This window comes from Pelobates fuscus, chromosome 7 (assembly GCF_036172605.1).
Source record: "Pelobates fuscus isolate aPelFus1 chromosome 7, aPelFus1.pri, whole genome shotgun sequence".
Classification (NCBI taxonomy): Eukaryota; Metazoa; Chordata; class Amphibia; order Anura; family Pelobatidae; genus Pelobates; species Pelobates fuscus.
In genome coordinates this window covers 163,080,092-163,092,599 of record NC_086323.1, presented here as the reverse complement: position 1 = coordinate 163,092,599, position 12,508 = coordinate 163,080,092, and the positions used below count along the sequence as shown (strand labels likewise).

The following is a 12,508-nucleotide window of genomic DNA, read 5'->3' as shown; positions in this document are numbered from 1 at the left end:
AGTGTAAATCTTGAGCCCTGATTGGCATGATACCGGTAAATGGTATGCTCTTTATTGTTTTGAATAGTAACATATACCGGGATGTCACACATTACTTTCTGATATATAGTGGAAATGTGTCCCCTCAGTCTAGAATTGTGTTCATTGTTGGAAACTACAAAAAGAAAGAGTTAATAGAAAATATGGTGACTCCAGAAATCTATAATCTTCAGAAACCTCTGCACTTCATCTTTGTTATTACACACGTAACATACAATCTATTTCTCAAGATCAGTCCTACAAAATGACCTTTGCTGTAGGTATTCGACTCTTGAACTTCTGCATTCTATCTTAAGCATATTTTAACTACGGTAAATATTCTCTGAACCAAAATAACATTAGTGGGTTCGTACTCCATTGTGCCTTCACATATAATAATCAGATGCAATATAAATGATAACAAGCAGCAATTCAAGAAAACATTTGTAGACATGCAGATTGGGTTTAAAAAGATTTTCACCTGTCTGTTTTGTATTTTTCTATTATTTGAAATTCATTAGGATTTTTACCATTTGTACAACAATTCAGTAGGGTTTTTACCAGTTTCAAGCTGCAAAATAATTTTTATTCTGACACAAAAGCCAGTTTAAAAAACAAAACAAAAAACACAACCTGCATTTATTTTGGATGAAAAAATATACACCTCTGAGTCCGCTAACTTGCTACTCTAGGGAGAGCCAGAGGTTCCAATGTGATTCCGTTACATTTTTAGATGTTTAAAGGAACACTATAGGGTCAGGAACACAAAAATGTATTCCTGACCCTATAGTGCAAAACCCACCATTTAGGTTGCTTGCTCCCCCCCTCCCCCTTTAACCCCCTTAAAAGTTAATAAAACTCACCTTATTTCCTGCTCTGTGCCGGTCTGCCTCATTGGTGACATCATATTTGCTGATTTATTTATTTTTTAGCCAATCCAATGCTTTCCCAATCCAAAGCTTTCCCATGGGGAAAGCGTTGGATTGGCTAAAATCGTCGGGTGGGCAGGGCCAAACACTGTTTTGGCCAATCAGCACCTCCTCATAGAGATGCATTGAATGAATGCATCTCTATGAGGAAAATTCAGCGTCCTCATGCAGAGCGTGGAGATGCTGAACGGCAGTGCTGCCTACTGTGCAGTACTGAGCCAGGAAGCACCTCCAGTGGCCACTGGGATGTGTAAACTCTGAAAAGGCAGTGTTTACATGAAAATGCCTGAAGGCAATGATTCTACTCACCAGAACAATTACATTAAGCTGTAGTTGTTCTGGTGACTATAGTGTCCCTTTAAAGTTTTGAATTTTTGATTATAACCAAAACCTAATGGGTACTTCTCCAGAACTTAATCTTGAACTTATTGTAATAGCTTCTTTGAATGTGTGATGTTGTTTTGTTTACTTATATATTCACTTTATAAACTGGTGACTTCCAGAAATAGGTGTAATTGTTTTGATATTGTATTTAACTGGCCTTCAGGTGAGCTCCACCCAGTTACGTTGTACAAACAAAATAGCTTCTTCTAGCTTACCCTCCGCTTAGCTTAGCACTAGAAAGCATTTGGGGGTCTTTGTAAAATATGACATAATAAGTGGCTGTGCCACTTTGAACACACCGTAGATAATTAATACATAATTTGGCATTAATTAATTATATATTTAGTTGCCATTTTTTAGATAAACCCATTGCCTTTACCCCATGTCTGCCTGTGTCACTGACACACTTGCTTGATTGACAGCAAATTGGCATCTGAACAGAGTGACATGAGTCACTCTGTTTTTATTCTCCTCCAACCAGCACAAGGGTTAACCACAGTAAACAGACAAGTTGTAGGTTGATTTGCCTGTCATTCAGTTGTCAATGTAGTCTAAGCATACTCTAGGCTTCTTTTCCCACCCACACCTTTGCTAGCACATGTGCTGATGAAATTTAAGTACAAACCCATGTGAACTTTAATTACTAGAGTAGTTTGAGCACATTATGAAGGGTTAATAAAGGGAATTCACAAATGGGAGCTAACAGAAAATAACTATAATAACCATTCTGCAGGCTGCCTGCAACAGGGCAAGGTACAAGATAATTACACAGTATGAACAGGGATGTTTATATATGCTGTTACCCTAGGACTGGTTGTTAAGCATTTGTCATTCTCTAAGATATATACCTTTTTATAACATATATTCTGTGAATTGCACGACAAAGCAGTGTTTTATTACCATTTCATTTAGGACCACTTGTAAAAATCTCAACTTCAGAGGTTAGATGAAAGTGTTTTTACATGCCTATTTAATTCCCACACCACCTGTATTAACATTTAATGAGTGCCAGAATGTATTAAAACTATTGTGCAGTAATGGTCTTTACTGTAGGTTTTTCTGGTTGCTAAAGAGTGCTTGCTAGAACCAACTTTAAGGAAACCATACTGAAAACATTGGATCATTTGTGTCAGTAGTGTAATGGTTTGTATTCGAACACACTCCATAATTAAAATGGTCAACAACAACAACAAAAAATCCTTAAAGAAGCGCTCCGTGCACTAGAACGTCTTAATCACAAGTGGTCATGGTGCCTGCAGGTACTAGGCACTGTTTTACCTTAAGACATTTAAATGTTTATGAATGGATTAACCCAAAGTACTTTCAAAGGCACTTGTCCTCCAGGCCCCTCTGCCTTCTCCTTTGGCCACCAAAGTAAAAACCTGGGAACACATTGGAGAACGCCCAAGGCAAATTTATTGAATAAAAAACAAACTTTTCACCTCTGAAGGATCATTTCTCAATCTCGAGAAAGGCTCTTTCAGGGTCAAAACATTGTTTGTATTTATTCAATAAATATGTCTTGGACTTTCTGTATTATGTACCTAGACCTTTGCTTGTTTGATTTTGAGAGTCTGCTCTCGGGTGGTCGTTTGATTTGTGCCTTCTTACTTTTCTGAATTAACCTTTAGCCACGGCTTCAGTATGGAAGTTTAGCAATAGGTGCCAGTGGTAGGATGCAGAATAGCCATTTCATGTGACATTTCCTCAATATATATTTTATAGTGAAAGGATAATTACCACATTGTATACAAGATTGCCTTCCACAGCAAGAATGAATTAGGATTAATTTTGTTTCTTTTACAGCGATTTCCACTAGGTGGCGATGATGAGGTTATGACTTCAACACTACAACAGTTTTCAAAGGTCATTGATGAGGTAAGTCTTACATCATACGTGTATTTAAAAAAAACAATGATGAAAGTATGATATCACAACTTTTGTGACCTCCTTTCTGCTATTCTTACTATGTTGTTAATTCATTTGGGTGATATAATACTAATGATAATTGCTTAGACAAACAGGTTGCATACAAATAAAACCCATTTGGAATGATCATAGTAATCATTAACATTGCATTGAAACTCCAGACCTTTAACCCCTTAAGGACCAAACTTCTGGAATAAAAGGGAATCATGACATGTCACACATGTCGTGTGTCCTTAAGGGGTTAAAGCACTTGACCTTATTGATGTGCTCTGTGTGAAGAGCATGTCCTCATTTTCATTTTATAAAAACTGTAGATTTAAATAGAAATTTACACTTTTATAGATTAACCTTGTTACACCCCCTGCTGTCAATCAAACAAGCGATTCTGTTTACTTCCTGGTAGTTTAGCTCAGTGGACCTCCATATAAAAGGCAAGCAATTGCTCGGAGCACCTGCTTTGCAAAGACTTTTAATTGAGCTGCATTAGGAAGTCTGTGATTGGACAGACACCGAAAGTCTGGTTAGGGTTAGAAGGGGAGGACTTGCAGAGGCTTCAAACAAAAGATGTGCAGTTTTTGCAAGTGGGTTTTAGTTATAATTAACCCCTTAAGACCGCAGGGCTTTCTATGCTGTCCCTATTTAGATGGCTCTAAACGCTGCAGGGCGGCATAGAACGCCCTGCGATCTTATGTACTTACCCGGGAGTCCCCCTCCGTCCTCTTCGGCCCCCCTGGGCCATGTGATCGCGAGGTCCTTTTTTTAGTAGCCACTTAGTCACAAACACTCAAATATTAGTGTTTCAAACTGGTAAATTGTATTACAACGATGATATTTTAAGTAAAAGTGAAGTTTTTTGCATTTTTTACAAACGAATGGCACTTTTATGGACTATATTATTGTTGTAATATGTTTTACTGTTTTAAAACACTAATATTTGTGTTTAGTGAAGTCTCCCGAGAATAACAGTACCCCCCATGTACAGGTTTTATGGTGTTTTGGAAAGTTAGAGAGTCACATATAAGGCTTGCATTTCATTTTTTTTTTTTTACATTGAAATTTGCCAGACTGGTTATGTTGCCTTTGAGAGCGTATGGTAGCCCAGGAATGAGAATTACACCCATGATGGCATACCATTTGCAAAAGTAGACAACCCGAGGTATTGCAAGTGGGGTATGTCCAGTCTTTCTTAGTAGCCACTTAGTCACAAACACTGGCCAAATATTAGTTTTTTGCTTTTTTCACACAAAAACAAATATGAACGCTAACTTTGGCCAGTGTTTGTGACCAAGTGGCTACTAAAAAAGACTGGACATACTCCATTTGCAATACCTTGGGTTGTCTACTTTTGCAAATGGTATGCCATCATGGGGGGTCATTCTTATTCCTGGGCTACTATATGGTCTCAGAGGCAACGTAACCAATCTGGCGAATTTCAATGTAAAAAAACTGAAAAATGTAACACGCTATATTTGACCCTGTAACTTCCCAAAACACCATAAAACCTGTACACAAGGGATACTGTTTTACACGTGAGATATCGCTGAATACAAATATGTGTATTTTATTGCAGTAAAAGCAAACAGTATTTTGTCGCGTAGAACTAAGAAAATTTAAAAAAATCTTATTTTCTCCCATTTGTTTATATTTTATTCATATTAAATTATGTTCCAGACCTAAATATTTGATGTTAAATGAAAGCCCTGTTTCCCCTGAATAAAATGACATATAATAAGTGTGGGTGCATTTAATATGAAAGAGGTGAATTACGGTTGGACAGACCTATAGCGCAAATGCCAGGTTTTGTTTTGATCACAACTTGGCTGCGGTCTTAAGAGGTTAAATGCATTTATGTTTTCATTTGCTTTGTTTACTAAACAGTGGTTTTTATTTTTATTTTTTTAATTTATTTATTATTATTATTATTATTATTTTGCGGGCATTCTTGTGTCCATTTAACATGCCTTAGATTTTAAGATGTTTAATTTCCAGACTTCTAATTTGTAGTATTTCTCTTTTGCTTGTAAATCTACTATTGTAAGATTATTCACTTAGGTGTTCACTATCAAGATTTCAATATGAATTTAGGGACAATTTAACTGAAAAGAAAAGAATGTCAGATATATTTCACTTTGGCTGTTTTATCCTAAAAATTGTAATTCACTACAAATGTCCAACATATCATATTTAAGTGAATTATCCTGTAGCAATTTCACATATTACAGTGTGGACATTTAGTTTTTGACCTGAAGAGTAAATATTTGCTTTGTCCAGCGTTAACAATTATATATTCAACTGTTGTTTTATTTATAGAATTATTTTTCTAATCCACTGACATTTGTTCCCACAGCTGAGTTCATGCCATGCCGTACTCTCTACACAGCTTGCAGATGCCATGATGTTCCCCATTAACCAGTTTAAAGAAAGGGATTTAAAAGGTAAATACGTATATTATTTGTTAGACCCCTTAAAACTCACCTTAATTCCAGCACCGTGCGGGTCTGCTGGTGTTGGCCCGCCCCCTTGGTGACATCATCAGAATGCAGATTTTTAGCCAGTCCAATGCATTGGATTGGTTAAAATCGTAAAGGGGCGGGGCCAAATGCCATTTTGGCCAGTCAGCATCTCATAGAGATGCATTAAATTAATGCATCTCCATGAGGAAAATTGAGTGTCTCAATGCAGAGCTTGGAGAAGCTACATGGCAGTGCTGCCTACTGTGCAGCACTGAGCCAGGAAGCACCTCCATTGGCCATCTGAGGAGAGGGCACTTGGAGGAGTCCCTAGGTACAATATAAACACCGCCTTTTCTCTGAATAGGCAGTGTTTGCATGAAAATGCCTAAAGGCAGTGATTATACTTACCAAAACAACTACATTAAGCAGTAGTTGTTCTGGTGACTATAGTGTCCCTTTAACAGTCCTAGTGGCTGTCAATAAGACGGCCACTAGAGACACTGCCTCTGTTCTAGATCAAATGCTGCTTCTAGAGCAGTATTTGATTGGTGCAATCTGGCGGTCTGCTGCGCATGCAAACTTGCCTCCCAGTGCTTCCCTTTGTGGATTGAGGCGGAGCGACTAGGGCTGAACGATAAGCAACACCTTTCAAACCCCCACACAGGGGGAATGGACACCTATTGGAGATAAGTCTCAGAATACTATAACTTTAGGATTACACATTTGTACTCCTAACGCTAGAAATTTTCTGTTCACTAATCATGTTTGCAAATAAGTTGTAGTTGTAATGTTACAAGTGATACAATCTGATTGAAACATGCCTTTAAATTTTAGCCAAATACTCAAGATATATTTAAAGATGAGATTTTAGTCCTCTGTCATCCAGTATTTCAGATGTTACAACTTTTTATATAGGATCAACTTGCAGAGAATTTGATCTGCAAGCTTTCAACTCCAAGTGTTGCTCTGCCAGTAAATACCAGTCAGTTTAATGTGACCAAAGCCAATCCTTTTCATATTCATCCACTACAAACAACACACACAGCAGCCTCTTGCTCAACATAATGTTTCTACTGCAGTCTTAACATTCGGTTATATAATTTCCCCTCGACAGTGGCTACTAAAATCTGTGTTTTTTGGTGTTCATGAAAGTAATGTATAAATGTATTATTAAATATGCATGAACAGCATTTATTTAATGAAAAAGAAATTATATATTTAGAGCTTTGCTTAAGCCTTTAAAAAGACACCATAAGCATCGAGACCACTTCATCCCATTGAAGTGGTGTGGGTGCAGTGACCCTGTCTGTTCAACCCTGCAATGTAAAACATTGCACTTTTTTTCCACCACACTGATAGAGTAAAACTCCCACGTGATGTAGAAACCCACATAGGAAAGCATTGAAGAGCATTATGTTCCCAATGCTCCACTATTGCGAAACTGCTCCCTAGTGTTGGTTCAGTCTGTGAAATGACGTTGGACGTCCTCAGGCTTTGCATGAGGATGTCTAACGTCTTCAAATTCCCCATAAGAAAGCACTGATTCAAAACCGTGCATGCACATTGGGTTCCACAATCGCCCTGACTTTCTAGGAGGAGGAGACCGAGCCAGTGCTGAGGAAGCCTAGGATTACAGGTTTGTGTTAATGACATAAACAAGAGTGATTTTGCTAGCTAAAGCAGTAGAGTGGTCTGTAATCGCCATGATGCAAATTGCCGATAAGGAGAGAAAAATGTTGAATAGCAACATTTCTAACAATGATTGACAGGGAGTCACGGTGGAGTCCTCTAGTTCTGGAATAGTGGTAAATACATCAGTGTTAATTTCTAAGTTTCATTTTATCTTTGACACCTTGCTATGGGGGATAAGTAAACATAATATTTAGTCATTGGATGTAACCGTTCATCCTTAAAGGACCACTATAGGCACCCAGACCACTCCAGCTTAATGAAGTGGTCTGGGTGCCAGGTCCATCTAGGATTAACCCTGCAGCTGTAAACATAGCAGTTTCAGAGAAACTGCTATGTTTGCAAATGGGTTAATCCAGCCTCTAGTGGCTCTCAGTCTCATTGACAGCCGCTAGAGGCGCTTCCGCACTTCTTACTGTGATTTTCATAGGGAGAAGACGCCAGCATCCATAGGAAAGCATTGAGAATGCTTTCCTATGAGACTGGCTGAATGCGCACGCGGCTCATGCCGCTCATGCGCATTCAGCCGAGTACCAGAAAGGAGAAGGAGTCTCAAGCGCCAAGGGAGCCCGGTGCTGGAAAAAAGGTAAGGGATTAACCCCTACCTCCCCTCAGAGCCCGGCAGAGGGGGGCCGTGAGGGGGACCCAAGGACCCTATAGAGCCAGGAAAACGAGTATGTTTTCCTGGCTCTATAGTGGTCCTTTAATCCCTAGGTCTGGAACTAAAACTAGGTTCCTATTTTATTTACAATAGATGCCTTCTTGTAGAAGTAGGCATATCCATCAAGTCTCTTGCAACTGAGCACTCAGAATAGTTTACTGCGTACTTCTCTGGTGTATCGGGGACTCCTTTGACACTAGGAGACCCTAATTAAAGGGTTTTGCCAGGTACATAATTTGAGTCCCTATTACAAATGAAAAAGAGATGATGGGTTAAAAGAATGTTTGTTTAATGTAACCATTTCAGTTTTCTAAATCCTACCTTTGTCGTATTTTAATAAAATGTTAGTTTCAAATGAAACTGACACGCATTGCCTATGTTTATACTTTTTATAATGAGATTTTGTTTTTCGTATTCCTTTGTTTGTCTTTACAGAAATACTGACTTTAAAAGAGATTTTCCAGATTGCAAGTAATGGTATGTATTCCTGCAGATGTTCTTCTACTGGAATAATATTTTACTGAAGGGAATTTATAGAAATTTGTAGCTTCAGAAAATAGTTATTTTGTTTTATAAACTTCTCAAAGTACCGTATTTACCTAGACAAGTTGCATGAGATGAGCCTGGGATGGATAGCTGTAAAGAGAGGGGTAAACCAGTGCTTCCCTGTAGACATAATTATTCCCTGCATTTTTTTGTTGTTGTTTTCATTCTTTTTGTTGTTTAGTCATGAGAATTTACAGTATGAACATAATTGCGTAAGATACAAGAGGAGCTTTGTAAAAACGGTCATATGAGGGAGATCTAAGCGACACAGCCTCATTTTATGATTATAATTAAGTACGAGACTAATACAGCCTATGTGGTGTGAATGCTTGTTTGTGATAATAGGCAGGTGTGAAAAGCAACCCACACTAGGCAATAGCATAAAGACAAATAGTAGAACAAGAAAATAGGAACATGAAAGGGAATCAAGAACGTTCTCAAAACATACACTGTTGACCCATGTCACTCTCCTGTTTTTAAACTAAAGTAAGTGTCAGGAGGGACCATGAGAAATGCGAGTGAATTAATGACCGAGTTTACCTATGGTCTTTCTGGGTAAAGCATTGCTGGTTGTCTCAGGATGGGTGCCTTATGTGCAGCACCACTTGAAATCAGCGGCCAAGGAGTAAAGTAGGCCTCAGGGTGTGTTTTTGTCAGGAAGCTAAATTATGCCTGCCTCCGTATACATGAGGTCCTTGAACCTCAATACGTGGGTTTAGGTGCATTTCTAAGGGTCAAGTCAGGGTACATTAGGTGTGAACCTCTTCATGTGAGTTAACACAAATGGGTTAATGGAGCCCCAGAGTTGGCAACGTGTTCTTGAGTAAGACATAGGCCATTTGTGAGATTTAGTTACCCCTAGCCAAGGGGGGAGGAGGTTTGAATATCTAACTGCAATGTAATTATGTAGCTGCTTGGAATGTCTTTGATGCCGCCTTAAAGGGACACTATAGTCACCTGAACAACTTTAGCTTAATGAAGCAGTTTTGGTGTATAGAACACCAATGCCATTTAGGAGTTAAATCCCTTTGTTTATAAACCCTAGTCACACCTCCCTGCATGTGACTTGCACAGCCTTCCATAAACACTTCCTGTAAAGAGAGCCCTATTTAGGCTTTCTTTATTGCAAGTTCTGTTTAATTAAGATTTTCTTATCCCCTGCTATGTTAATAGCTTGCTAGACCCTGCAAGAGCCTCCTGTATGTGATTAAAGTTCAATTTAGAGATTGAGATACAATTATTTAAGGTAAATTACATCTGTTTGAAAGTGAAACCAGTTTTTTTTTTCCATGCAGGCTCTGTCAATCATAGCCAGGGGAGGTGTGGCTAGGGCTGCATAAACAGAAACAAATTGATTTAACTCCTAAGTGACAGTGAACTTGAGCAGTGAAATTGCAGGGGAATGATCTATACACTATGTAATGGATCGACGGGCCCCCCGACTGGGTACCTCCGTTGAAGGATGCTCCTAGCGCTTCCTGAGGACTCCAAGCACTCTAGCAGACACCACGACCACCGAACCGGAGAAGCATTTGAATGCTCTCAAGCATATGAATGCTGTAAACAGCTGAACAGGAAAAGCATACAATCAGCTTACACTCCTGGCAATCAGCATACAATCCAATTCCCCCAATAACGAGACGACACTTAGTTTTGAGGTCAAGCAGAACTGACTGTACTGGCACATACAGCCTCTTTTATTCACAATCCACAAACCTAGTACCGCCCACAGGGTTTTACAGAACAACCAATCAATACGTACAATACACACAGACACTCCCACACAAAATCCTCCCCTCTGCCTGTGATATGATTACTGAACACAATGGGTAATATAATTATCACAGACAGAGAAACAGTTTTGTAAAACATATCACAGGGACCCCAAAACATGCAATAACCCCATATAAGTATATCATCAGAACCGGGGGATCTGGGTGAACCACATATCCAAAATTCACCCAGATCCGTTCAGTAGTTTGGAAGATACAGTTTAATGCAGATTCCACAGAACATATACAGATTATATAAAAAATAATTACTGCATAATGTATCCCCTGTTGTATAGTTTAAAAACGACTACACGATGTCTTTGTGTACCAAATACCGGCGAGATGGCACCGTGTAGAAAAGTCACAACAGTGTCTGTGAGTTCAAATGGCCGACATCTATTGTTCTCACCATGTGCTTCATCCATTGTTCTCACCATTGTTCTCACCATGTGCCTCTGATACATGAAATGGTGGCCACCCAGGAACTCCACAGTATGTCCCCAGATGGTTCTTAAAGGGCCAGTAGCAGCATAATACAATACAACATGCCCAAATCCTGTATTTAAAGGGTCAAATCTCCCAGGGGCCATAGTCAGCAGGCAGGAGGCGGGCAAACAGGCTTCTCCAATGCCCAGGGGCGAGGTTGGTTCCGCCACACACTAAAACTGCTTTATTTAGCTAAAGTAATTTAGGTGACTAGTGTTCCTTTAATAATATCCACATTGTTTATGTCAAGGTGTTAGTAGATAATTTTTTTTTTTTTAAATTCTTTATTTTATTTGCACAGTGTAACAAATCTGCTTGAAACGCCACAATAGCTGTGACAAGCATGGTATATCAATCAACATAAAACAAATACATGGCTAGTGCTTGTATTGCGCATTTTTTAGTTATATAAACTTGTAACGTTGTGCTGCAGCCCTACGTGTAGTGGGGTACAAAGTGATGTGGCAAAGGCTATATCCCCGTAGGGGTGTTCGGCTTGCCTTTAATGCTTGCCTGCGCAGTGGTGTCGTAGCAGTGAAATCGCTCAGTGTGTGTCGCGCGGGTGTCAGCATTGTAGGCGTTGCGTGTCTTTCAAGAGGAGTGTGAGTCGTGTCTTGCGACATGATAAACCTCGGTTGGTGCCCTATAACCCTGGGCAGGGGGGGGGGAGGTGTACCATAGGCCTGTTCCCTATCAGGGACTAGCGTGTGGGGCCCTGGGGCACAGGGCGCTGAGGGTGCCGTGTGGGTGAAAACATTCTTCCGTCCTCATAATGAGGGAGTGAGTGCTTATTGGTGCGGTCTCGCTTAAACCTTAGGCGTGGCCGGGCGGCAAAGAGTGACCATCATTAAGTAGATACATTTTTTATCTTTCCTCTCCTGATTTACTAACTCGATCCGGGGTGAGTTAGTATGAGCTGGGGTCACACCTGTGGCACAGAAAGTGAAGTGATATGCCTCCAGGAAAACACGCTGGATCAGGCAACCTTAGGGGTTATACTAGCATTTGGCAGATGTACCGCAAATGGGAGGGAAAAAGCTACCATTTAGAAGTTGCCAACATATTCAGCTGCTCTGTGCAATTGTGCAGAACAATACAATATACACAGATCAATACAAAAAGATCAGGAGGCTGAGATCTAGCCATTGAAGCTCTTTTGTACAAAATGATTTGATAACCCAGTTTGGATGTGATGAACAGAGAAAATTAGAGAAAAATTGCAGCTACTGATAAAATGTAAAGGAAATGTGGATATTTCTGAGAATGATCTGAAACTGCTGGATAAGCATGTTATAACTTTAAAATGAAGCTGGGTGGGTAGCGTTTAAATAAAATGGAGAGTCTGAGTATTGCTGTGAGCAGAGTTTGTCGATTTTGAGGCCTAAAGAACCATAATAGAGATGAGATATAATTATATGAAGTTTTTTTTGCGGCTAGGATGGGCAAAGGATGGAGAGTGGTGTTGGGTAGAGAAAATATTTTTTGTGTACAGTTGAAAAGTTACCCAACCACATCAGCCAAAATATTTATTAATTATATGTACATGAAATATTCGTGGAATTCATTTAATGAAAATAACAATGTAAAACTTCATGTACAGAAAACAAAAGTGGTAAACATATTCCTCAGCGGCGACAATGG

At 39.4% G+C, this 12,508-nt stretch overlaps 1 protein-coding gene across 1 annotated transcript in view; it reads left to right on the top strand.

The window, feature by feature from the left end:
• APPL1 (adaptor protein, phosphotyrosine interacting with PH domain and leucine zipper 1) overlaps positions 1-12,508 on the top strand; it is a 55,081-nt gene that overhangs the window by 22,007 nt on the left and 20,566 nt on the right. Inside the window, exons 4-6 of the mRNA XM_063426883.1 lie at positions 3,138-3,209; positions 5,608-5,695; positions 8,499-8,540. Coding sequence (XP_063282953.1) covers positions 3,138-3,209; positions 5,608-5,695; positions 8,499-8,540 — 202 coding nt within the window. The remainder of the gene's footprint in view (positions 1-3,137; positions 3,210-5,607; positions 5,696-8,498; positions 8,541-12,508) is intronic.